This window comes from Pangasianodon hypophthalmus, chromosome 17 (assembly GCF_027358585.1).
Source record: "Pangasianodon hypophthalmus isolate fPanHyp1 chromosome 17, fPanHyp1.pri, whole genome shotgun sequence".
Classification (NCBI taxonomy): Eukaryota; Metazoa; Chordata; class Actinopteri; order Siluriformes; family Pangasiidae; genus Pangasianodon; species Pangasianodon hypophthalmus.
The window spans coordinates 11,997,854-12,025,592 of NC_069726.1; the positions used below are offsets into that span (position 1 = coordinate 11,997,854).

A 27,739-nucleotide genomic window follows, 5' to 3' on the forward strand; every position below is an offset into this window, starting at 1 on the left:
AGTAACTGTAGTGAGACTAAGTATTTAGAGGAATGACAGTCTGGCCCTGATTTTAAAAAGGTCATATGAGTCAATGATCCTCATAGTAATTTGGTTAATAACTTTTTAAACATAGTCTATTTTAAACACAATGGGCTCATAACAATCTAAACTATACCACAGAAGGGACAAAAGATATACAGCATGCACTATTTTAAGGTTGATTGCTCAAATAAACCATAGTGAGTACCACTGTACCATGTTAAACTTTTGTCATAAAAAAATCACAGTGCCATTTTTCCCCCCATTTGCCGATGATTTTAAAATAACACACACACACACACACACACACACACACACACACAAAACAATAAATACAAAAAAATATACAATGAACTTTAACAGGAATTTGTAAATTCTTTCATAATCAGCTGTTTCCAGATGTTGTGAGCAAAACCCCTGTGTTTTATGCATAATACTTTTCGTGTGCAGATCTCCTACCCTCCAAATACACCTATTCCCATCCATCTCTAATAACAAAAAGGAAAAAAGATATATGAGAAGGAAAGGAAGAGGACAAGTGAACATTAGATACAAAAAAAAAGACAATAATAAGAATGAAAGACAATAGTAATAACAATAGCAATGACCATGACAAAAATGACAATAATAATAAAAACAGCAACGAAAATAACAATGATGAACATGGTTTAGTTTCTTCCTAACCCAACTGTAGTTGCACAAGACATTTTTAGAAAGCGTGAGTGAAATGCAGAATCAGATTACCTCAGATATGGATAGCTTTCAGTGGGTACATAAGTCACACATTTTAAAGTGTTTGACTGTTTGGTGTGTGTCATAGAGAGGGAGACGCTGTGTCATTGCTATTGTTTCTGCATGGAACAGGACGATGGTTCCCCAGTGTTGAGTACACCTGTGGAACAGGCTGATCGTTGTCCAGTGTTGAGTACACTTGTGGAACAGGCCGATGGTCTCCCAGTGTTGAGTACACCTGTGGAACAGGCCAGTGGTTCCCCAGTGTCCCCAGTGTAGAATGGGACACAGGCTCATACAATGGAGGTGCATCAACTGGTGACTGTAAATAAGTTCTTCTTCCTATAAGGACATGTTCCAGTACATTCAGTATTAGCAAATTACCTTCAGATAGGAGAAATATTATACATCAGATTTCCTACATTCTTTATATATCATTCAATATACAAGCCTTTTTAGATATGTTCAAGTATATCACTGAGAGTGTGGGCTGAGATAAAGATGACTGGATCCTTACTCTAGATACAGAGTATCTGGTGAAGCACAGCAAGCATACCACAACATATCAGTGGTCAACACTGTGGACTATGAAAAATTGAAAGGTAAAATCTCCACCCATAAATTGCAGTTCCAAGTTTATGATTGGTGCAATTCTCTCAGCCACTTATTGAAACAGATGTGTAAGTTCTTGAGGGTGACCTGCCTGTGGCTCCGGCTGGATGAAGGCCAACTAAATACCAAGTTCCAAGACTGGAAAGCACTGGGCAGCTAAAGCCTTAACAGCCTGGCAGACCAGGGTGAGGCAACAGAGTTAGGCTGGAGCATGTAAAAGGAAGCCACTATTTTTATTTATTTATTTATTTATTTATTTATTTATTTATTTATTAGCCCTGGAGGAAAACCCTGTCAATTTTTTAAACACCTTTACTGAAGATAATAGTCCCAAAGCCACTTCAAAGAACTTTGAATGATGATCTAGATAACTACTGAACCAAAGTTCATTAGTTGACAGTGGTAAGGAAAAACTGCCTGATTCAACATGAGACTCTAAATCTATATTTGGATTTCTGTAAAGCTGCTTTGTGACAATATTCGTAGTTAAAAGCACTATATAAAATTGAATTGAATTGAATAAGGAAGAAACCTTGTGAGGGACCAGACTCAGATTGGAAACCTTCTTGTTCTGGGTGACATTAGTTGTAAAGAGAAAAGGCAAACAATACTAGGTGTGGTGAAAGGTGGCTTGATATGTGCTCTGGGATGAGCACTGGGCAGTTATGATTATTGATTTTTCTAACAGATTTAAGCAGAAGGGACACTTACAGGGGAACAGCTGGTTTGTGAATGCCTGAATCAGTGCAGGACACAGTGGTAGAGGGAAGCCCCCAGACGTTCTCTTGTGAAAAAAACGCTATGCCTATTATCACAGCTTGTGCAAATGGGAACCCACCAAATAACTAATGCTGAGTCCAAAACAAATACAGCTTGGCATCTGGCCTATATGTATGCATATCTATAGGCGCACTGCATAGGCATGCAACCGCTGCATATCTATAGGCGCACTGCACAGGCATGCAACCACTGCATATCTATAGGCGCACTGCATAGGCATGCAACCACTGCATATCTATAGGTGCACTGCATAGGCATGCAACCACTGGCGCACTGCATAGGCATGCAACCGCTGCATATCTATAGGCGCACTGCATAGGCATGCAACCGCTGCATATCTATAGGCGCACTGCATAGGCATGCAACCGCTACATATCTCTAGGCGCACTGCACAGGCATGCAACCGCTGCATATCTATAGGGGCACTGCACAGGCATGCAACCACTGCATATCTATAGGCGCACTGCACAGGCATGCAACCACTGCATATCTATAGGTGCACTGCACAGGCATGCAACCACTGCATATCTATAGGCGCACTGCACAGGCATGCAACCGCTGCATATCTATAGGTGCACTGCACAGGCATGCAACCACTGCATATCTATAGGCGCACTGCACAGGCATGCAACCACTGCATATCTATAGGTGCACTGCATATCTATAGGTGCACTGCATAGGCATGCAACCACTGCATATCTATAGGTGCACTGCATAGGTATGCAACCACTGCATATCTATAGGCGCACTGCATAGGTATGCAACCACTGCATATCTATAGGCGCACTGCATAGGCATGCAACCACTGCATATCTATAGGCGCACTGCATAGGTATGCAACCACTGCATATCTATAGGCGCACTGCATAGGCATGCAACCACTGCATATCTATAGGCGCACTGCATAGGCATGCAACCACTGCATATCTATAGGCGCACTGCACAGGCATGCAACCGCTGCATATCTATAGGCGCACTGCATAGGCATGCAACCACTGCATATCTATAGGCGCACTGCACAGGCATGCAACCACTGCATATCTATAGGCACACTGCATAGGCATGCACTACACTGTATGCCAGAGAACCATGCCCAGCAAACTATTCATGTATGGGCACATGTGGGCATTATTATTGTGAACATATTATTTTGACTCACTCACTGGAACTCAATCTGATTTTTTAGGGTGTTTCTTTTTGATTTTATGAGATTCTTTTGGGGATTTTTCTGGATTCAAATACACTCACTGTCCGTGTTAACAGGAACACCTGAACACCTGCTCTTTTATGCAGTTATCCAATCAGTCAATCATGTGGCAGCAGCACAATGCATAAACTCTTGCAGATACTGGTGAAGAGCTTCAGTTAATGTTCACACCCTGTAGCATCCTCTGGAATTTATGGGATTTTTTATAAGATGTGTGTTTCAAATAATCAGCAAAGACATTCTAGGCTTTAGGTGTCTTCCATCGCATGATTTCTCACAGATGCATGACAGCATGTCATGGAGGTGCCATGAGGGTCCCATATTTGTACATGGTGATTCGCATTAATAACCCATGGATGCCAATAGCTACTATTTCAAGCCCTACTCACTCCCTTTCTGTCAAGCCTTGGCAAAGCAAATGCTTAAGTCAGACATGGTTTTCTGAGTTGGCACTTGTGTATGTGCAGAGACATGTCTTGATTTTGATGGGATCATGGATTAGTTGTCTCAAACCACTCAATTCTCTTGTATATTTCAGTAGATTTGTAGTCACACTGCCCTTAATAATATTTTGCCAATCCATGACTTTTTTTAAAAATTGCATTTAGTTTCAGGCACTGTTAGAGTGGGATGGCAATCAGGCAATTAGTCCGATGGATAACCACCCCTGCTGACAGGCTTGTTTCTGATCTGATCTCTTTTGTTTGAAGGAAAATAGAATTGCAATTTTCTTAAGAATATTGGTGATGGATAATCCAGTAACTTTGCTTTCCTCCTAGTAGTATTCTGGTCTTAAGTGCTGGCTACACACTCAATGTTTTTTTTTTTTTGGGTGAAGACTTTCATATTTTGTGTTTACCACACACAAAAGGCAGCCTTCAGTTGTTATACTGTTCCAAGACTATTTTCACCTACCTGTTTTTCAGCAAATCTTGCATCCTATGTTACAACTGGCTAGTAGTTCTTACACTCTAGTGCTATATTACCAATAATTCATTGCTCCTGGTGAGGATTCTTCAATAATTTCGGGACATATTTGCAAAAATGGCTTCTGGGTATTGTAGTGCCATAATGTATAGATTGATGAAAGTAAATGCAAAAAGGTTACGTCATAAAATTCTGGCTAAAACACAAAGGCTGAGAGATACAACAATGCAGTTGCCAGTTTCCCTTGAAGAACTCAAATATGATTATGGATTTGGGCAATGATGCAACAGATTTCACCTGAATCTGCCACTATTAAGATCTTAGTAACAGTACCATCATGAAGACACAAACTAGAGGAAGAAGAATTACTTGTATGAAGTAAACAAGGCATAGTGAAACTTACTGAGACATTGATAACATCCTGCAAGGATCAGCCCAATGCTAGCCAGTATGCCACAACTGATTCCTGTGACTGATAAAACCCCCCCTGAAAAAAATAATAAATGAATACAATGTATGCACCATCAAAGTATTGTATAATCAAACCTTACCTGAAAATTTATACCTGTTAATGTTTCTTTTCTCTCAGTGCACTCAGTGGAGGAAATGTTAACAGTGATGGGTTGGCTCAGGGTTGAGTGATTCACCCAGCAATAGTACACTGATATGTTTGAAGACAGGTGAAGATATGATTTGACAATGTAAGACCCATCTGTGTATTTGCTGTCATCTCCATCAGAGAAGTTCAGGTTCTCATATAGAGGTCTAAGTGAAGTGTTCTGGTAACTGATATATTCTCCATCTCTAAGCCAGGCCTGCTTCTGATCAGGAGGGTAAAAGCCCTCAGAAGTGCAAAGCACTCTGGGAGCTCCGTCAGGCCCCTTCACACATGACACATTTACAGACGGAGATGCTGCAGAGTAACAAGCAATAGAAAGAAAATGGTTCTAGAATATTTTGTACACATACACGGTCTATGATAAAATCTAGCATCATGTCTATGATAAGATCTTTTAACACTGCAGATGTTTTTGCTCAAGTCTTCAAGTAGCTGGTAGTCGATACATTCTAGACTTAGTGCTGTTATTGTGTGTAAGGGAACATTCATTATTATTCAATTATTCACCTTAAATCATATTATTCAGTAACTAATCCAAATTATTTGGTACTACAGTGAAATAAATAAAAAAGTATGTAGTTACAAGAGAGAAGAAAGTAAGTCTGGATCTGTGGAAAAGTCTTGGAAGTTTACTTTTATTCCTTACCAGTTGCCCTGTGTACCTTTCTAGCAAACTAGTTATGAATAGTTCACCTCCTATTCATAAGAAAGTCCAATTTATGTTATGGCAAACAAAGGAAGCTTTTAAATACAGTGTATCTACCATGTACAAAACAATTTCTGTTTAAATATATACTGTAATGATTGGGTGAGAAAAGTTAAGATTATGGAGTGGATAATATCCACATATTGCAGAAAATATAAATTAGAAAAAAAACTCAACAAACTGTATGCCTCCTAATTATGTTCTATCAGAGGACTGAACGTAAATACAATTCTGCCACATACACAATACATAGTAATTTAATTAAAATGCACCAGGTTTGCCAGCAGTATTTGGTGTCATAACACAATATTTATTCAGATCTTATTAAGTGATTATACAGTATTTACAAGTAATGTTTATCTCTTACTTTAAGTTAGAAATGTAAGTACATAGTAATTAATGTGGAAAATACCAGGTATACTGCAGTGCTCGATGCAAATCGATCAGGTCTATATGCATGAGCTGAGCATATGCATACCAAATAACATGACTTTTTAAGATACCACCTTTAAACAGGACTGCTAATCTACTTATGAGAAAAATATTAGCGACTTTTATTTAATGTAACATATCTGTAGGCCCCTACTAATGTTGTTTAAGGAACTTACAGGAAAATTAACACAGACAATAATAGATGGAAATTCACTTTAATAGGTATTTTGCAAAAGTCAGTGGTGCATTAACACCATGACTAGCCATAATACTGCAGTATCCATGGAGCACTATAACCCATCCATCAGGTAGTCCCTCTCTCTCTCTCTCTCTCTCTCTCTCTCTCTCTCTCTCTCTTTTTAAAAATAATTTCCAAAATATAAACAAATGTCTACACAACTGCTGGATACATATGTACATATTTGGCCATTTAAAGTATACCTGATTGCAGTGGTTTCAAATGGCACTAGTTTGTTTCAGTGTATTGCACTGTTAAGTAAATGTCCATATGCTTACTGTCTGTACATGATAAAGATCAGAATATGGGTGCTATGGGTTTCCAGATTATTATGAATGAATGCATTGTATTTTCACCATATGTTCTACATTTGACAAATAGATAGTTCCTAAATAATTATCATGTACAAAAAATTCTTATAAATAATTTTAGAATTAGGTATTAATTACTAAATCCAAAATACACTTGTTGGTGTTATTATTATTATTATTATTATTATTATTATTATTATTATTACCAGGACATACTGCTAAACATATTGATTACTATAGAATGAATTACTGTTCTGTCAAAATACAGTAGCGTGAAGAAAGATACTTGGTGAATACTCACTAGTAGGTAACCTAAAAATTTGTCTAGATTTATTTTCCAGAAGTGAAGTACATATTAGAAATTAGCGGGTAGCATCTAAAAACAACCAGATAGGATACACCTTAGTTATTTATTTGCTTTTAGCGGGTCATTACCAAATCTATGGATGAATGTGAAATAGTTTACCACTTGTTTTTCCTCCACATTATTTACTATGTAATTATATTTTGAGATTGCAAACTAAGCAGCAACTTACTGTATTGTAAAATAAATGATCTATGAATCATCCAGATATTAAAAAGGGCATATATAAGCCTGTAATCCACACATGCAGAAATACAATATTACCTAATAACTTGGGAATTAATCAAGACTTGTAGAGATTTCAACAGATTTCTCAGTTTAAGGATTATTTTCCTGTAAGCAAGCACACTTACATTTTACATGAATGAATATCCTCTTCTCTCCCAAACACTTTGAAGGAGGTGGTAAGTAGTTTACCACAGTACATGTGTACATGCCTGAATTATTTATCTGAAGATTTAAGAGCTGAAATGATATTTCCTCTGTTTCTGGAATCCATAAAAATCTGATGTTGTCCTTGCATGATTGTTCAGTCCAGGATTTATTGAAATACATGTATTCACAGAGTGAATGGTTTCTTTTCAGAGACACTGTAAAACGTTCACTTCTGTTTTTGCTGTAATGACAGTTGATGGTAGTTGAATTTCCCTGATAGATTATCTCTGTCTGATTGAATACACTGCAATTCTTTCTTTTCATGGCTGAAAATAAGAACAGTTCAGAAAAAGCATATTCATTTTTTTTCTCCACAAGCCAAAACACAACAGCTGTGTGCATTACATCATGCTGGTTTACTGAGGTTCAGTGGTGGCACTGTACTGTTCTAATTTTTTTTTTTATACAGCACTAATTTGTTTTTTCCATTAATGAGCAGAACATGAAAATACTACCTGAAAGAAAAGACAAATGCATCCACACAGAGCAGATAAAACTGTAGCTCCTTAATGATGCCTATAAATGATACAAAAGTCAATTTAAATTCCCTTGAGCAAGGATAATAAACATGCTCAAGTGATACAGAAATTGCAGTTGAAACTGTAAGTGATTTCTTACAAATACTGACAGCTGGGCATTAACATACAATATCAACATCATGGAGCCTAATTTGATACTTAAAATTATATAAAACGTGAAATATATTGTACACTGTTACAGTAACATCTTTCTCACCATTGTAGACGATGCAGCATTTATGGGCCCATTCCTCTAGTGATTATTCAGCCTCATGCAGCCTGAAATAATGCAGGACTATGAGCTCGGAGACAAGTTTGTGGCTACAGTTTCCTTTTTGTGAAATGCAAGTCAGCAACAGTGTGTTTACGACTACAGTAACTGCATAGTAGACCCTTCTAGACTCCTCCTATTATGAAAACTACGGTATATTTTTTTTTTACTTCAGCACCCAAGAGATAATAGCCATGTATTAATCTAAATGATATTCTTATCCTGGTTCATAATACAACACTACATATGAGGATAAATCACAGCTCAGAGTTCCTGGCACGCCAATTCACTGTATGACAGAATCTTTTGAAAAAGAAAGTTTTGAAGTAAAAATCTAAAAATAGAAACCCTTGAGTCTATAAAATGGCATTAATCTCAGACATGATATGGATTGGCCTAAAGTGGTTAAATAAAACTTCTATTACATATTATCTTTCAGATCATGTTTAGTGCCCATGTGTGTACTCATCAAGGTCTACATTTTTATAGTTTATGATCAGTTTCTATCTAGCAGCGGTTTCAAAAGTCTTTTTGGAAATAAGGTTATTTTAAGGTTGTTTCTGCGTGGCAAGATAAATGCAATTGATATCACACCACAAGAGATGATACCTAAAATAAGAATGACGAAAGGAAGGTGTTTAGTGACAACCTTTTACTGCTTATGTGCAGAGGTGGACTTGTAAGATAATGTTTATAAGATCACAGGAAGTGGGCGACATCAAAGATGTACCACACATGATATCCCTATTTAATTCTATCTTGAGAAGAGAAATGTCAATCATGTGCACACAGAATAGTGTGGTGTTCTTTTATTTAGCCACGTTATCATCGTGATAATTAGCTGTAAACAACCTAGTGTGTTATTTTAAAAATAACTAAATATAAACTTAACTCATTTTTCATAATATCACATATTTCCAAGTGAAACAGGCTCAACATTTTTGCTCAGGGAAAAGATGATGCCAGATGATGTGATATTATAGGTTAAATAAAAAAAAATATTTTAATGCATATATGCATGGTGATGTAATCAAGAATCAGAGAGTGTTAGAGGTGGGCAAAAGTCATTTCATTGTGACTGATTACTGAAAAACAAGAATTTTGTTTTATGATGTATATTGAAGTATCTTGTGATGAAAACAATTGACTGTCAAGGTATAAAAAAATCTTAAAGTTGTCGTTAATTCGGTAGGCGGAAAAATCTAAATGGTTTAAGCTGCAGCTGAAAACCATCTCATGCTGCTGAATAGGTCCTATTTCTGTACATTCTACTGTTGAGATTGTTATGTGTCATACACCTTGACATAAAGGCTGTGGGCTCTGAGGTAGATCACAGCGGTCACAGTTTCCTCTATGTGAAAATGACATTTAGCCATGACACACAAACACAACACACATATAAAAGTTAAGTGAAGTACACAAAGTTTCTACAAAAACAAAAAGCCCACCACAGTGTAACAGAGCCATCCACTTACTGTAGGGGTTAAGCATTCACTGTTCTCTTGGGGCGCATGCAGCACTCGACCACTTGTCAAAAAATATAGTGAAATATGACTCATCAGACTAAATCACTTTTTCCATCTCTGTAGCCAGCTAAGCAGTGTTTGTGACTCCCAATTATATATATGTATACATACATACATACATACATATATATATATATATATATATATATATATATATATATATATATATATATATACAGTTGAGATCAAAGGTTTACATCCCCCTTTCAGAATCTGCAAAATGTTTATTATTTTACCAAAATAAGAGGATCATACAAAATGCATGTTATTGTTTATTTAGTGCTGACCTGAATAAGATATTTCACATAAAAAGGTTCAAACGCACACTGATGCTCCAGAAGGAAAAACCATGCATTAAGTGCAGGGGGGTGAAAACCTTTTGAATTTGAAGATCAGGGTAAATTGAACTTATTTTGTCTTCTGGGAAACATGTAACTATCTTCTGTAGCCTCTGAAGGGCAGTACTAAACGAAAAAATATGATATTTAGGCAAAATAAGAAAAATGTACACATCTCCATTCTGTTCAAAAGTTTTCACCCCCCGGCTCTTAATGCATGGTTTTTCCTTCTGGAGCATCAGTGAGCGTTTGAACCTTCTGTAATAGTTGCATATGAGTCCCTCAGTTGTCCTCAGTGTGAAAAGATGGATCTCAAAATCATACAGTCATTGTTGGAAAGGGTTCAAATACACAAAAATGCTGGAAAACCAAAGAATTTGTGGGACCTGAAGGATTTTTCTGAAGAACAGCAGGCAGTTTAACTGTTCAGGACAAACAAGGAACTCATGAACAACTATCACTAAACAAAAAAACACAGCTGTGGATCATTCAGGTAACAACACAGTATTAAGAATCAAGGGGATGTAAACTTTTGAACGGGGTCATTTTTATAAATTCAACTATTATTTTCTCTTGTGGACTATATGTAAACATCTTTTATGTGAAATATCTTATTCAGGTCAGCACTAAATAAACAATAACATGCATTTTGTATGATCCCTCTTATTTTGGTAATATAATAAACATTTTGCAGATTCTGAAAGGGGTATGTAAACTTTTGACCTCAACTGTACATACACACACACACACACCCACCCACAGTGGGGTCCAAACGTCTGAGACCACATGTGAAATTTTTTTTTTCATTTAAAATTGGAAATAAACAGAAGCTTTTAGAATTTTGAAATATTGTAAAACAAAGAAAGTAAATTTTCAATATCTTGAATATTTAATATTCAAAGATTCTGCATTATTTCACGGTCCCTATTTAAACATTTGCAAGTTTGTGATATTGTCCTTGTTAAGTGCTTTGTACAAAAGGTCAGGTTTTCCTCATGCCTAATCTCTTCTACTGAAGCATGTGTTCAGATGTCACTCTGCTGGATTTGATCTAAAATGGATCATAAGGTTTTGCAGAAACGTGTGGAGTCCATGCCAGCTCGAGTACACACTGTCATTAAAGCAAAAAAGGGGAAACAGCAAATACTAAGAAATTCATGTATATGTTTCACTTTTCACTTTTTCTACTTTTCACTCAAGTTGTATTCAATAATATAATTTGTAATGAAAATTATTGTTTTAAATTAGAAAAGAATGCAAAATAGAAGCATTTCTACTAGTGGTCTCAGATTTTGTGGTCTCAGGCCCTACTGTATACAGTGTGTGTGTGTGTGTGTGTGTGTGGGTGTGTTTGTATGTGTGTGGTATATATTTTTGAAGTGAACCCAACCTCTGCAGCAAACTATTGATGACAGTTCCAGAGAGCGTAAATTCTCTGACTCTTCCAACCAAGTGCTAACACTCAACAACCACGGGCTCCTCTAATGAAGCTAATTGTTGCCTACAATGCAGGGGAAGGTTATAAAAAGATATCAAAGTGCTTCCAGTTTGCAATTTCCACAGTCTGAAATGTCACTAAGAATTGGCAGTTAGGGGGAACTGTGGAAGTCAAGGCAAGATCTGGAAGACCTTGCCATGAGTCATCAGAAGGAAACCTTACCTGTGACCTTATCACAAGTGTGAATGTATGCAAACCAAAAACTATATATGCCAGAGGCAATTTGGAAACAAGTGATGTAGACTGATTAAGTAAAAATGGAAGTCTTTGGCCACAATCACCAAGGTATATTTATGTATGTACATGGAAGAACGGATTTTAGTAAATATCGGCAAATTCTGAAAGCAAATGTGACATGGTCAGTCAAGAAACTGAAGCTAAAAATAGGCTGGCTTCTACAACAAAATGTATTTCAAAATCCACTGTGAACAACTTTAACAAAGGCAAGATAAAGCTCTTGGAATGGTCCTCACCGTCCCCTCACTTAAACACCGGAAATCTGTGCATAGATCTTAAACAAACAGTGCATCAATAGGCTCAAGAATATCTCAGAACTAGAAACATTCTGCAAAGAGCAGTGAGTGAAAATTAAAAAAAAAAAAAAGAATAGAAAGATTTTAGCCAGCTGAAAAAGTGTTTGTACACTGTGATATCTGCCAAAGAGGGTGTTACTGTGCCAGTTTGATGAGAATATTCAAGGGAATGAAAACATTTGAAGTTAATTCAGACTATATTCAAGTGTCTCTAATACCAGTTAGTTTATACATAACAATACATGCAAATACAGTATGCAGATATGATTGCTTTTATTCAGTACAGAAGTCAAATGTGTTTTTTTTAGTGTGTCATAGAGAGGGAGATGTGGCGCGGCTGCCGTTGATCTTACATGGAACAGGCCGATGGTTTCCCAGTGTTGAGTACACCTGGGTCTGCGCTGCAGAATGGTACACAAGCTCAGGCAATGGAGAAGCTCCTACTGGAGACTGTAAATTACGTCTTCTTCCTACAATGACATTGCAGTATATTCAGTATTCTGCAGTCAGAGTTGGCAGCTTAAGTCAGAACCAAAAGTTACATCAATATTTACATGGTAAATTTGTGGGTATTCAGACTGAGTCTACACAGGTATTGAAGTGACACAGGTATTTCTGAGCTCTTCTGTCAGATTATGCAAATCAACTTCATACAATTGACACCACTGAGGTTGCCAGATTTTTCTTGAGTAAAAACATCCAAGAAAGGGTTTTTACAATAGCATCTAGACCACCACCTTCAAACACAACCACTCGCCTTTAAAAAAAAATCAGGGAAAGAAAATGCAGACTGGAAAAGGAAACAGCGTTTTTTTCTTTGCTGTCACACGAAACAGGACATAACATAAATGCAAGAGACAATTTAAAAATGAAAATGTTATTTTTAAAAACATTCCCCACCCCATTTTCTTTTGAAGTTTGGTCTTACCAATTTCCACCCACTAGCTAACTCTCATGGAGGGTGTGCTTCCTCCATGGCATGTGAAGCCAACCTCTGCATCTTTTGACACTAACAATCTTTATTTTGTTAATAAGGCAACATAGCAATCATAACAACAAGAAAGGGAAAAACAAAAACATAAAAAACTCACAACAATGATAGCACTATCACGTATGAGACAAATAGTATATACCTCCGCATCTTTTAAAATTGCTTCTCATACGGTGTCGCATGGCAGCATAACACACTCGGCCACATACGACCAAAAGTTCAATAAAAAAAATTTCAATGATTTGTAAATTAAGTGAAAAATTTGAAAAATAATTGTTTCCATATTACATTACAAAAATAAAGTTAATAGTGCTTTACAACTTATAATAACAAATAATTTATCATATAACACATTTGTACATTAAGCACTCAGTGATGATATTTTAAATGTTTATTATGTTTTTATAGTTTATAATATTACATTTATTACAAGTATTCAGACAACATATCACTATTATGTGTAGCAACACTTACATTATAACATGATTATAAGTTATCAAGGATTTATTTATAGTGCATTATTAGAGCTTTATGAGATAGTATTAGAGTTTTTTAAAAACTTAAAACACTTACACAGAATCATTATCAACTTACAATGAATTACAAGCACAGTTATAATGATTTATGAATATGTACTTCATAGAAAGTGTTAACAAAATTCTTGGCATGATGACAAAAACTAGAAAAAGAATAATTATACTGTACATACACGAAAAAATAAGTGAAACTTACTGAGACATTGATAACTGCAAAGTATTAGTCCTATGCCAGCCATCACACCACAACTGCTACCAGCAACTGCTGAAAACAAACCTAAAAATAAAGTTGAATACTATTATATAGAAATACAGTGTTTGGACCATATGTGTGCAATCTGGAAAACTGAACTCAGAAATCTATACCTGCTAATGCCTTTTCTCTCTCAGTGCACTCAGTAGAGGATATGTTAACCGTGATGGGTTGACTCAGGGTTGAGTGATTAACCCAGCAGCAGTACATCACTTTCTGTGCTGTGGGTGATGCCAGGTGAAGGTATGACGTGAGGTTGTAAGACCCGTCTGTGTTTTTCCTGAAGTTCCGGTCAGAGGTGTTCCGATTTCCTTCATATACAAATGTATGTGAAGTGTTCGAGTAACTGATATTTTTTTCGCCATCTCTCAACCAGACCTGCTCCAGATCATCAGGGTAAAAGCTTTCAGAAGTGCAAACCACTGTGGGAGCGCCGTCAGGCCCCTTCACACATGACACAGTCACAGACGGAGATGCTGCAGAGTAACAGACAATAGAAAGAAAATGGTTCTAGGATATTTTGCACACATACACAGTCTATGATAACATCTAGCATCATGTCTATCTATGATGACACTAATGGATGTGCTGCAGGATGACAATGAAAACACAATGGTGCTAAGAAGTGTTATTTAAATACAAACTCAAGCTATAATAAATTTGTATTTCCCCCTTACTAATACATATACTGGATTTATCAACAACCACGTGTTTAAGATTTTTATTTTTAAATTTTTTTTTTTTTTAGCAATGAAGATACTTGCTTTTCTTTCATAGACAGCTTTAAAGTTTTGAACTTGGTTTTATGTTTACAGGCTCTGCCTAAGGCTGAAGCTTGATGAAGTCAAAAGATTTCTAGACTCATTGCTGTTATTGAGCGTGAGCAAATATAGCCCAATTATTCACTTTAAAGCATGTTATTTAGTAAATACAAAGAAACTTAAGTAAGGTAGGTAGTTCCAAAAGTGAGCAATGTAAGCCAAAAACCCATCATGTTTCATCTGAAATCTGCATCTGACAATGAGTACACAGAATATCAATATTATATGGATTTTCATTAGTTACATTGAGGCTTTTTGTGTAAACAAATATAATCACTCTTACCTATGACATGAATGAATATCCTCTTCTCTATCACACATCTTGCAGGAGGTGGTGCATACTCTTCCACAGTTAATGTGTAAATGCCAGAATTACTTATTTGAAGATTTAACAGCTCAAATGCTATTTCCTCTGTTTCTTGAATCCAAATAAATTTGATATGGCTTTCACATGATGCTTTAGTCCAGGATGTATTTTGGAAGATGTAGTGACACAGTAAATGTTTTCTTCTGAAATATACAACAGAATGTAGACTGCTGTTTGTGCTGTAATGATACTTGACTGTGATTGACATTCCCAGATGAACCGTCTGTGTTGTATTCAATTCAGTGCAATTCTGTGTTTTTATGGCTGAAAAAAGCAGTTTGTATTAAAAAAAAAAAGTAGGGGTATTCATTCATATTCATATGTGTTACATTCCATTCTTTTGCTGAATGTCTGCCTTAGTATGGTAAGGTTCTGATTTTTCTTATTTAATACATTTTTTTGCTATTAATTAATGAGAGACTAAAAATGAAAGTGGAAATATATTACCTGAGGGAAATAACAGAAGCATCCACACAAAGCAGACAAAAGAACACTTCCTTATTGATTCCTATAAATTGTATAGAAAAGGATTGAAAGGTACTGTTCTACTCAGAATAAGAAAGACATTTTTTGCATAAATATAAGTGATAAAGTAAACTGAACACAAACTGTAGACATGAATGTATAACAAATTAGACAACTGAATACAGATGTGATACGGGTAGTAAAAAGGGTATTAACCTTGAACATTAAAATGAACATTAGATGTTAATGCTAGCCATATGTAAGCAAGTCCTTTTTGATATATAATATAAAACATGTTGTACAGTATACTGACTCAGTAAACACTTTCTCACCATCTCACACTGCAGAATATGCACCCTGTACGCATCCTTTGCTGTAGTGAACATTCTGTCTTATACATCCTGAAATAAAGCAGGGCTGTGAACTCTAAGGCAGGTCTGTGGCTACAGTTTCCTTTTTGTGAAATGCAGTAGCAGTTTGAAACTCAGTACCAGTTTGTTTAAGGCTAAAATGCTACTATAACTGTGTTGAATTTTCTGAATCCAATTGTTAAAACAACTATGTCTGTTTTGCATCTTAACATGAGGGTCTGGCAGGACACATTTACTGCACAGCAAAATCTGTAAACTCTACAAGAGAAGGTCTGTAAATTGTGTTCCTTGAATCTCCAGAAAAGGGCCGAATCAAACATTAGTCCTGTATATATCTTATATCTTTTATATAATATGGACAGGCCTAAAGTGGTCATTTATTCTTTAAATAGAACATATATTACATATACCTTTTTATAACTTAGGATCACTTTGATTCTGGCAGAGGTCTCGTTTCAAAATAAAGATCTGAAACCAAGGTTAATTTTTAAGTTACCATAGAAGTGCTATCATTACATTACATGAGACGATACATAACAACAAAAAGGTGTTTAGTGACAACTTTTCAGTCTTTACATGTGGGGGTGGACTTGCAAGGTAAAATTCATCAGAACACAGGAAGTTTGTGACAGAAAAACATACTCTACATACTGTCCTTATTTAATTCTATCACCCTTAACCACAGCTCAGTCACTTGCCCCATCCAGAAGAAAACAGTTTTGAGCACAGATACTGGATGTGACATATAGGGGCTATTCTACAGGATGGTGATAATTCAAAGTGCTTTGAAACTGGATTGACTTGTCTAAGGAACGTGGGCAGGGGTAACAATCAACAGGTTTTGTAGAATAGCACAGTTATGATGAGTATGGTGGTGAAACCTTGTGATACTGGCAGATATGTGATGAGTGAAATGACGACGTGGAACGAGGGACATTGTGGGCAGATGGCAGGAGGCTCTAGATGTCAAAATCCAGACATGCTTACACAGAGAGTGTAATGTAATTGTTCGAGGAAGGCCGCCATAATATTTTGTTTACCAAGGAGATGGTTATGGCTGGGTGTCCTGAAGTTAGTAAGTGTAAGCATTAACCCAGTTAATAAGTGACAGCTGACTTTAGATTCCCAAACCTCCATTAGATTGACCGTAGGAAATGAGCTCTTCAGTAACAGACTAGACTCAGATGGAGAGTGTTTCTAACATATTCAGAGGCACTTTATTATAAGTCCAGTCATACAAACCTAAAATCACAAACCAAACTCAGAATGGATAAACACTGAAAACACAAGCAGACAAAAGACAAGAAGACAGTATAACCAGGATGAAGGGTAAGCTCAAGGATAAACTGAGAGAGCAGTTAGACACAGCATAGAAAATCAGCAGAACTACTAGGCTCATAATTTACACAGTCACAGTGTTGACAAGACCTTGCAGTGTGTTGCTGAACTTGATGGGTATGTACACTAATCAGCCATAACATTAAAATTACTCTCTCCTCTTTTAGCAGGATAACGCACCCTTCCACACTGCAAAAAATGTTCAGGAATGGTTTGAGGAACATGACAAAGAGTTCAAGGTGTTGACTTGGCCTCCAAATTCCCCAGATCTCAATCCAATCGAGCATCTATGCGATGTGCTGGACAAACAAATCCGATCCATGGAGGCCCCACCTCACAACTTACAGGACTTAAAGGAACTGCTGCTAATGTCTTGGTGGCAGATACCACTGCACACCTTCAGAGGTCTTGTGGAGTCCATGCCTTGATGGGTCAGAGCTGTTTTGGTGGCACAAGGGGGACCTACACAATATTAGGCAGGTGGTTTTAATGGTATGGATGATCTGTATGCAGTATATACTGTGACCTAGAAGTGGCTGGCAGAAGTTGTAGTTGAATTTGGGAGATTGCGACCTCTGCTGGCTGGGAGGAGTAATATCTGGTGTTACACAATAGTAATGGCACTTCTAAAGTCATCAAAACCTCTTTCTTGTTTCAGTTTGTGCTGCTGATGGACTAAACCTGTGAGGAGGAGACAAGTTCAGATGTAACAATCCCATCAGCAGTAGACTGGCGACGGCGTGCAGCTGAAAGGCAACAACAGCAATTAGTTTATAATATTACATGACAAACAATTCAACCCATGAAAAACTTTATCGAAAAGACGAATTGTTGTGTTTACTATGATTATGTACTGTATATATAAACACAAACTTACTGAGACATTGATAGTAAACCTCAATGAACAAAGCAGTGCCAATCAATAAGCCGACAAGGGTCCCAAGGACTATCAAATGCACAAATGAACCTGTAAAGACATCAGTAGTAAGAGGAACACTCTGTATTCTGCACTTAATTCAATACCAGCAAGGTGCAACCCTAAAATTCAGTTATTAAACCGATGAACAATTACTGAGAGATACATCATATATATATATATATATATATATATATATATATATATATATATATATATATATATATATGTATGTATGTATAAAGGGCCTATGTTAAAATCCCACCTATGCACAGGCTGGATGTCCGGGCCCTACTATGACATGTCATTCGACAAGCAGTATGTCATTGCAGAGAGGTGTACCATTTCAGTTTCCTGGGGGTAAACACCACCCCCTGGCGGTTAACGTGTGTTCATAGAGCCACAGTTACATTCATAACTAGTGTTTCTGTGAATGTATCTCTGTGTCCTTGTGAAAAACATTCCAGTAAAAATAACAGTTCTGAAGCTTTTTTAAACCTCTGCTGCATATACATACAGTATACATAGGTTATTATTAAACTTCGGTGTATGTCTACTTAATGAGAAGAAAAGCAGTTCAAAATTGTTCATTATTTAATTAATTGTTACCCAGATGTTCAGTTTGCTAAAGTTGGATGCCTTAAAACTCAGATGAAGGTTAATTAACTGATTGAGTGTTGTGTTTGTGTGTGCGTGCTTATTATGCTTAGTGTTTTAGCTAGTGACTTAGTAGTTAGTTACTATTCTGTAACTTATTTCTCCTTCTTTATAACCTTCTGCAATTACCGTGCCTTATCCTTATTTAATTGCCTAGATGCGACACCAGCAGCTGCATTAACTTTCCTCTCTTATCTAACAGACTAAATCTTTTGCATAGTATTCAGTAACTGTGATAGTCATGTTAATGTGTACTAAGGAGATCATTTTAAGGGCAGACATTTACAAATATGTATGTAAAGTAAAGGTTTTTAAACATTTTAAACACAGGTAAGGTGTCCTTTACAACAACCTACATGCATGTTTCAGATAGCTAACTTTAAAAAGAATTTCAGTATTACAACATTGATGCCTGGCCCGGTCCATTATAACTACAGTTTATCTTGAAATATAATCATTAAAATACTTATTATAAAGATTATTTTACATTAATGTGGAAACTTAAAACATCATTTTCCATGTGTCATCCATTATAGGTCACAAAAATACATATTTTAGTAGTAGTCCCATATCACTTTTAAGCAAAACATTAGATTGTCCTTAATGTCCTCGAGCAAGCATGGATGCTAGTCAACCACATTTTGCCTATTTGTTGATTCAAAGCTAAAAACTCAACCCTGTTACTCTTTTAAGAGAAAAATGCACGAGTAACAGCAAAGAAACTCTTTAAGAGATCCAGTTACATCCTCAGACTCTTGAATATTTAGGCTGTGTTCTGACATATTATGTCAGTAAAGCAGTGTGTATGTTATTATTGTGTGTGTAGTATGGGGTTTGAGATGGAGCCTTGAACATTAAGTGTTCTTCAAGTTGCTTGCAAAAATAGGCACTAAAGTAATAATTGTGACAGACAAAAAAAAAAAGATCTGAGTACCCACCACATGCTCTAACTTTACATTTGTCATGGATTTTCTGTTTACTTTTTTTTTTAATGCCAGAGCCATTGTATAAAAAAGTCACATTCAGGGCTAAGGGAAGAAACATACCAACAGAAGTATTCAAGAAGTATTCAAATAAAAGCTCAATAAAACTGTCTTCCTTTTGTCTTTTCACCTCTAGTTTGACCAAATAAATGTCCACATTGGAGAGTAGGTAAAAGGCTCACCTGAGTCGCATGGAAGCGTGATGCTCTTGCTGTAGAGTGTGTGGTTGTTTGAGTAACTGGCTTGACAAGTGAGTGTCTCTCCGTCTGTCCAGTGCGGCTTGCAGAGCGTCAGTGTGCTTCTCATGCTGCTGGACTCATGATGGTAAAGAAGCTGAGTTGCTCTGGTCCATGTGAAGTTCACCTGCTGTGGTTTTAAACCCTTCAGAGAGCAGAGCAGCTCCACGCAGGAGGAATTAGTGCTGTTCATCAGCTGCAGGGTAAAAGATGAAACTGTAGAGGCAGAGAGAACACTGAGGTCATGGCAGCATTTCCTCAAGAAACCATACAATGTAGTACAGGTTTTAAGAGACGTAAATAATATTACATTTACTGTTAGTATAGTGAGTGACAGAAAAGAATTTGAGAGGAAGTGAAGAGTAAAAGAAGATTATAATCATCATTACCTTTAAGCGTCAGGGTTGAAGAGTTCTCTGCTGCTGGTGGTGGTATTAATTTGGTCATCACACATTTATAAACACCAGCATCGTTGCTTTCAACACCTGTTATATTCAGCCCTAAAGGTTCTGTATTTACTTTAAACCGAGGTCCACATTGAGAGATACTGAGAGTTTCATTACTGAAAATATAATATGTACATAAACTTGGCTCCTTGACTTCATCCTTTACCCACTTAACACGGATCTTCATAAAGTCACTGTACTTGAAGAGTAAAGGACATGGTAGAAAGGCAGTATCTCCACTAGACACTGTAACGTCCACAGCACCTATAGAGTGAAGGAGTAAATTAGAATAGTGCAAAATACTGGCATGAAGAAGGATGCTTATAACTGACAAAATGATATTACTATTGCCATAAATTGTCCAAAAAAAAAGTAAGTATTGTTGGTGCTTACTGACTATCTCAATTATTACTCACAGTAACAAGTTATTGGATGTTAAAATCCCATTCTAATTTTTGAAGTGACAGCACTGTTTTCCTTCAGCAAAAAACCTCAGCAAAACTAAATATTCCAATGATACAATATACTGTACATTTGTCAAGGTGGACGGTTGACAATTTCCTCTTCCTGTATGTAAAAGCAGCTTCTAATCCAACAAACACTTTTTATGAACATAGAAAAATGTTAAATACTGTTTAGTCATTGTTATTTATAATATGTAAAATGTTCCATGATATCCACTGAAATAGCTTTAACTTTTTAGTCATTTAACAGTGTTTCATTTGTATGGCCTGAACAGCACAGAGAAAAATAACAGTAGTTTTGTACCAAACTATGAGATCAAGGAAGAGAGTTCAAATCAGATGAAACTGTAACCCTGGTTCCTTTAATTCAGCTGTTGCATTAAGTGGCAGCAGTAACATTTTATTTTTCTAAACTCACAGATGGCGTCTTTAAAAAGGCTAACTGTAACCGCACTAACTTTTCACAAATGTTTCTCCAGTTTACAAGATGGTATCGAACTAAAGCAAATGAAAGCAAACAACATCTTTATAGATTTATTGTCTACAAAAACTTGTAAAACTTAAATGATATAAACTGACTCATCATTTAGTAACCAAGCCAAAAGTGGGAATGAAATAGCTTCCAAATAGCTTGTTTGTAAAGTAGCAAAAAGGAAAAGCTAGAAGAAAGCACAAGAGCTGCCCTAAAAATATGTTTCCCTTTGAGTGCAGTAGATCACATCATTTCAACCCTCTCTAACCCCCACATAATAAGTGACGAAATAACCACAACACCTTTCCAGGTTAGCAAGATATGATTAATTATGTTATTAATTAAGTTATGTTTAACCCAAATATGATTAAGCTTTACATTCTGAAAATTAAACTACTCTTTGAATAACTGCTTAAGAGCACATAATATTGCATTATGAGATGCCCAGATGGATATCTAAAGACTTGCCACTGTTTAAGTTTGTGTGTTTTGTGTGAGACCATTTTTAAACACAGTTTAAAAACAATGACATAAGGGAAAGGTTTTGTCGTAACCTCTGTCAGCTCTGCTTTGTGAACAAGCCACCACGGGAAATGGTACTTTAGAATAAACAAAACACAGGCCACAGCATTTAATTATAGCATAAACGGTGTTGCTGCTGTGGTGAGAATGATTCTCCACACAAAATGGACCACCATGCATTTCTTTTGGGGTGTAGAACAGATAAGCTACATTCAATATTTGTGTACCTGCGAAGTGATACGTATGTGCTGTATTGACCTATTTTGATACTTTCACCTGACACCTTATATGACTTTATACCTTACTTTAGCACAGCGCAATAATTGCTGCAGATTCGTTGCTGGTCTGCACTATTTGTATAATGTGGAAATTGATTAAAATAATATCCACATTATAGAGTAGGTAAGCAGCCATACTAGTACAGTAGTAGTACAGGCTTGCTGATACTCAATATTATATTTACTGTTAGTATAGTGAGTGACGGAAAACTTGCAAGTGAATAGCAAGTGAAGCGTAACAGAAGATTATAATCATCATTACCTCAGGGTTGAAGATTTCTGTTGGTGGTTATATTAATTTGGTCATCAAACACTTATAAAGACCAGTATCACTGCTTTCAGCACCTGTTATATTCAGCCCTAAAGGTTCTGTATTTATTTTGTACACTATTTTATTTCTCTAAAATCGCAGATAACATAAAAGCCTGACTGTGACTGCAATAATCTAATAAAAAAGTTTCTCCAGAGTGCTGATTTAAAAATAAAATAAAAGAAAGCAAAGAACATTATTACAGATTTATTATTCTACATTGTAAGACTTGAATTTTATAAATTGTACACTGTAATGTGTACAATGTAACACTATTAAAAGCCAACTGCTGTGCATATTTAGAACTTTGCTATAAATAATTTTATATAACAACAGCGCATTAACCAAGCTAAAAGTGGGAATGAAATAGCTTACCGGTGTTTGTAGAAGAGTAAAAAGTAAGAGCTAGAAGAAGGCACAAGAGCTTCCCTGATAACATGTTTACCACAAAGTTTTACTGTTTCCCCTCGAGGGTAACTGATGTGTCTCATCAGTTTAGCGCTCTCCTATGTGCACAAACCACATTACATCAAGTCCTTTTCAGATGAAAAGCTGAAATATTTTGAAATTTTTTTAATCTCTGTTCAGTTCTGCTTTCCAAAGAAGCCAACATGGAACATGTTACTTTAGAATACAGGAAATGCAGGCCACAGCATTTCATTACAGCATTTCATAAAATCAGTTAAAACGGAAAGAAGCAAAAACACTCTTTATAATGTAATTTATAAAGTACCATTTTTCTACCTGATTCATTCATACCAGAACCACACACACAGACACACAAAATATCAGTAAAATGTGAGTGTCACTGTTCTGGTGAAAATGGTACACCCAGTGACTGCATACATACATACATACATACATTATATATATATATATATATATATATATATATATATATATATATATATATATATATATATATATATATATATATATATATACACACACATAGACACATAGATACATAGACACATAGATACATATACTGTATACACACCTAGAAAAGCACATTGAAGCCACTCCATGGTAGCATATTGCTTGACTGCGCACTATTATTAAAAATATTAAAAGTATTCTTTACTATATTTAATAGTAAGAGAAATAGAAGGAGTAGATCTACATTGAAAGGAAGAAATGTCAAATGGGGGAGAGGAGGGATCTGATGTGATTTATCTTGGATTCATTTTTATAAACCAAAAGATCCTACAGTTTTAAAAGGTATGGACTTTTTATATCTGCTGTATTTCCAGTGCACATAATATCTTTCAGCTTGGTACTTCCAAATATGAACATAAAGGTATGTATTCATAAGCATGAAAAGTCCACAAATATTTGGACACTGACAATGTTATTGTTATATTGTTATTTTTGCTGTCTACTACAGTATATTGGAGACAAAATTAAATAATGCATATGAGTTTAAAGTGCTGAATTTCAGCTTTAATTTTAGGTTGTTTACATCCAAATTGGTGGTCCCCTCTTTTTTAGGGACCAACAGTAATTGCTCAGCTGTTCCAGGGCCAGGTGTGTGTTGTTTCACTAACAAGTAAGCAGACAAAAATTCTAGAGTTGATCTCAAGTGTGGCATTTGCATTTGGAATCTATTGCTTTTAACTCTCAATATGAAGCCCAAAGAGCTGTCACTGCCAGTGAAACAAGCCATCATTAGGCTGGAAAATGAAAATAAACCCATTTGAAATGAAAGCTAAAACATTAGGTGTGGCCAATTACCAACAACAGCTTTGCAACAAAGTACTAATGTTGGTAATTTGTGGTGTCTTAATACTTTTTTCCTTATTAGTTTTAGTTTTTTGAAACATATAATTTTTGTGCTTATGAATACATGCAGTGTTATCATTCAGCAGAACATTGCCCAGTGCATCACACTTCCTCTGCCGGCTTGCCTGCTTCCGATAGTTCGTCCTGGTGCCATCTTTTCCCCAGGTAAGCGACGCACATGCACCGGCCCATCCACATCATGTCAAAAAAAAAAAATGTTCCATTGCTCATTGGTCCAGTTCCGATGTTCACATACCCATTGTTGTTGCTTTCGGTGGTGAACAGGGGTCAGCATGGGCACTCTGACTGGTCTGCACTATTTGTTCTGAGCCTCGGGCACCTGTGACCCGGTTGACCAGTTGTCCTTCCTTGGGCCACTTTTGGTAGGTACTAACCACTGCATACTGGGATCACCCCACAAGACCTGGATTTTGGAGATTTTCTTACCCAGTCATCCAGCCATCACAATTTGGCCCTAGTCAAAGTCGCTCAGATCCTCATGCTTGCCCATTTTTTTTCTACTTCTAACACAACAACTTCGAGAACTGACTGTTCACTTGCTGCCCAATATACATAGCCAAGGCATGCTTTTTTCATAGACAGCTTTAACCCTTACATGGTGTAATGTGACCTATTTTCAATGTTTATTAAAAGAAAAATCAATTATTACTACAATCAATTATTATTTCAACCCGACATTCATTGGCCTTGGCTCATTTGCTCTGAAAAACATGCTAAAAAAACTTTTTTACTGAGTACCCCCTATAAAATTTATCTGTGTCACAGTGTATTGCATCACACCACAATTAGTCAATATGGCACAATAAGAATCTAGGTTCAGAAAGCTTTTTTAGAAGAGCATGAAGCAATTGTAAAAGGAGTTCTCCTTTTGGAGGATAATGAAATTTCTGAACATGAGAATCATGTCTCAATCAGTTCAGTTTCTGGCAGTGAATTTGATCAAACCTTCCCAGCACCAGCTCATCAGCACCCAGAGAAGAAAGTCTGATGTCTAAAAAAGGTGAGATCGAATGGTCTCCTCATCCTAGGACTGAGCCACCAAGAATTGCAGCTTCCATCTGGCACACCACATCTGACATCTCATACTCACATGTGGGCCATCTCCAGGTTGGAAGCACACAATTGTACAGGATGTCTTTTTATGCTGTAGCATTACAATTTCCCTTCACTGGAACTAACATGCCCAAATGTTCCAGCATGACAAGTCCCCTGTGCAAGCTCCATGAAGACATGGTTTGCCAAGGTTGGAGTGGAAGAACTTGACTGGCCCGACCTCAACCCCACTGAACATATGTGTGATGAATTGGGACCCTGACTGCACATGAGGCCTCCGTCAGATTAATATATTTTAAATTCTGATGAAATAGTAATTGCCTATTTTGAGTGACCAACAATTTAAAAAATGTTGCTATTTGACAGATTTAAGCTGATGTTCCATTGATTGCTCATCACTCTATATGCTGTGCGATCATGGAGCTGCATGTTCACTGCAATATTTAGCTCCACAGAGTTATTATTTTACCTTCTGCCTCATGCTCTGGCAAACAGCAACGGACAGATAGTTAACGACAGGGTTGCCAGATTAGGTGCTTCTAACATGTGCAGATGCATGTTATGAAAAGGTCAAGTCATATAAATTTGAAATCACAAACCCAGAGTGGATAAACAGTCAACCCCCCACCCCCCCGAAGTTCCGAGCCTACTGGCCTACTGCTAGTAAGCGATGGGCCCAGAGTGAGAAGTGCCGGGAGAGCCCATCCACATTACCTTGCTGAACCCCTGCTCAGTGCTGCATGGTGAACAACTGCGTCATTCTGGCGTTCATGTCTTTAGCCTTGGCCATCCATTGTAACGGAGCATGGTCTGTGATCAGGGTGAAGGTCCCAATTCCTCCCCTCCTCATCTACCACCCTCCGGAGCATCCTCTTCAGCGTCTGGTTGAACTGTTCCACCAACCCATCGGTCTGGGGGTGGTAGACAGACATCCTCAGGTGCTTCACCTGCAACAACCGCCACAGATCTGCCATTAGCTTTGACATGAAGGGTGTACCTTGGTCAGTGAGGATGACTGTGAGGGAACCTTGGGCTTTAGGGGAAGGCAGTAGAGATGGGCGCACCAGGGTGATGGTACTCCCAGAGTCCAGTAGGGCTGAGACTGTCCGGCTGTTGACTTGGACGGAGATGGTGGGTAGGCTGGGAGGGGTGGCCTTATGGAGGGCACAATCTGCGACTCAGGGCTTGTCTCCGCGTCGCGGGGTCCTTCTCGGTAGGAATGGACTCATCAGCATCCCATAAGCAGAACGCTGGCCTCTCCCCTCCCCAGGGAGGTGCATCTCTGAGCGTCGCACCAGTGGAGGCTGGGGCAACTCTTGTCGCTCGCCTCTGCCAATGTGCAGAGTCGCTACAGCCCTCTCCAGGGCCTCCAGCATTTCTCAGGGGTTGCGCCCACCCTGCATGCCCATGGCTTTCTGCTCGACCCACTCGATGACCTCTAGGGCAGAAAGCTGCTCAGGCTGCAGCCAACTCTTGGCAATTACGCAACGACGTGTCCATTTAGCCGCGAGGGGAGGCATTGGGGTCATATCTGCACCGGTGGAGCTCTGCCACCACGCTGGTGGGGGAGAGGTCACAGCGTGATAAGATCTTGTTCCTGACCTTTTCATATTCTGCCACTTCTTCGGGGGGAGAAGGCATGGTAGGCTAGCTGGGCCTCTCCCGTGAACAGGGGAGCGAGGGCATGGGCCCATTCCTCTTTGGGCCACTTCTCTTGCTGGGCCAAGCACTCAAAGGTGGCCAAGAACACCTCCAAGTCATCATCGGCTGTGAGCTTTGTGAGGAAGCGCTGGGCTTCTCGGCAGGGGTTGGGGAGGGGGACCGCCGCAGCGCTAGCTCCTTTGCAGAGCTCCTGGAGCTCTTGGGTGGCCACTTGGAGGCCACGGGCAAGGTCCTGGGTGACGGCCTGCTGCTGCAGACTGGCTTGGAGAAACTGTTGGAGCATGGCATCCATCTTCAAGCTGGGTGCTGTGTTCAGGCCCACATCCTCCACCATTGTGGCAACATGAACACAGACACCCAGAGACAGGAAATGTGATTTAAAGTGCTCTTTATTGAAAAACGCGGTGCCGGGGAAGTGTGGGGGTGAAGGTGAGCGTGGCATGGGCAGTGCGGTGAGGGCGGAGTCATCCTGAGGCAAAGCACGGCAAACTGGCAGCAGCGGCTCTTCCGAGAGACGATGAGGGCGCGGAGGACGCTCTTAGCTTGAGTGGAGGTCGGCGTGCATGGGCGGCGTTTACTCTTCTCCACTGATGTCTCCATCTGGAGGGGAAAAAAGAGTACACATTAGTGAAGCCACAAAGTGCGCCTTCCTTAACTTTCTGAGAGTGGCCGCCAGCTCCTTTTATATCTCCCCATTGTCTCCGGCAGGGTGAATTAGCGCCACGGC

The 27,739-nt window shown here is 37.8% G+C and overlaps 3 protein-coding genes across 3 annotated transcripts; all 3 read right to left on the reverse strand.

Moving 5' to 3' along the window:
- Positions 1-338: 338 nt before the first annotated feature.
- LOC113543651 (uncharacterized) lies at positions 339-8,825 on the reverse strand. The gene is made up of 6 exons (XM_034312799.2): positions 8,120-8,825; positions 7,840-7,900; positions 7,303-7,650; positions 4,845-5,192; positions 4,683-4,766; positions 339-1,095 (listed from the first exon to the last, which is right to left on the reverse strand). The coding sequence occupies exons 1-6, from the start codon at positions 8,120-8,122 to the stop codon at positions 836-838; spliced, it is 1,104 nt and encodes a 367-aa protein (XP_034168690.2). The 5' UTR covers positions 8,123-8,825; the 3' UTR covers positions 339-835.
- A 2,987-nt stretch (positions 8,826-11,812) lies between these two features.
- On the reverse strand, positions 11,813-15,887 carry LOC113543640 (uncharacterized). Its single transcript, XM_026942020.3, has 6 exons — positions 15,834-15,887; positions 15,484-15,544; positions 14,953-15,300; positions 13,962-14,324; positions 13,792-13,872; positions 11,813-12,538 (listed from the first exon to the last, which is right to left on the reverse strand). Exons 1-6 carry the CDS (start codon positions 15,885-15,887, stop codon positions 12,381-12,383), a joined length of 1,065 nt encoding a protein of 354 aa, XP_026797821.2. The 3' UTR covers positions 11,813-12,380.
- Positions 15,888-17,059: 1,172 nt separating this feature from the next.
- LOC113543649 (uncharacterized) lies at positions 17,060-22,995 on the reverse strand. The gene is made up of 5 exons (XM_034312290.2): positions 22,870-22,995; positions 20,392-20,712; positions 19,949-20,218; positions 18,088-18,177; positions 17,060-17,956 (listed from the first exon to the last, which is right to left on the reverse strand). The coding sequence occupies exons 1-5, from the start codon at positions 22,931-22,933 to the stop codon at positions 17,886-17,888; spliced, it is 816 nt and encodes a 271-aa protein (XP_034168181.2). The 5' UTR covers positions 22,934-22,995; the 3' UTR covers positions 17,060-17,885.
- Positions 22,996-27,739: the final 4,744 nt, after the last annotated feature.

Bases quoted from the DNA above. Each gene is read 5' to 3' on its own strand.
- LOC113543640 (XM_026942020.3), bottom strand. From the start codon at position 15,887: ATGTTCACTACAGCAAAGGATGCGTACAGGGTGCATATTCTGCAGTGT. The intron at 15,301-15,483 runs GTAATATATTTC...TGCTTTTTTCAG, and splicing joins GCTTCTGTTATTTCCCTCAG to CCATAAAAACACAGAATTGC. The intron at 13,873-13,961 runs GTATAGATTTCT...CTTTATTTTTAG, and splicing joins GAGAGAAAAGGCATTAGCAG to GTTTGTTTTCAGCAGTTGCT.
- LOC113543651 (XM_034312799.2), bottom strand. The intron at 5,193-7,302 runs GTAAGTGTGCTT...GTTACTCTGCAG, and splicing joins GATATTCATTCATGTAAAAT to CATCTCCGTCTGTAAATGTG. The intron at 4,767-4,844 runs GTATAAATTTTC...TATTTTTTTCAG, and splicing joins GAGAAAAGAAACATTAACAG to GGGGGGTTTTATCAGTCACA.
- LOC113543649 (XM_034312290.2), bottom strand. From the start codon at position 22,933: ATGTTATCAGGGAAGCTCTTGTGCCTTCTTCTAGCTCTTACTTTTTAC. The intron at 20,219-20,391 runs GTAATGATGATT...CTGCCTCTACAG, and splicing joins TTCAACCCTGACGCTTAAAG to TTTCATCTTTTACCCTGCAG. The intron at 18,178-19,948 runs GTGAGCCTTTTA...ATGTCTTTACAG, and splicing joins CACGCTTCCATGCGACTCAG to GTTCATTTGTGCATTTGATA.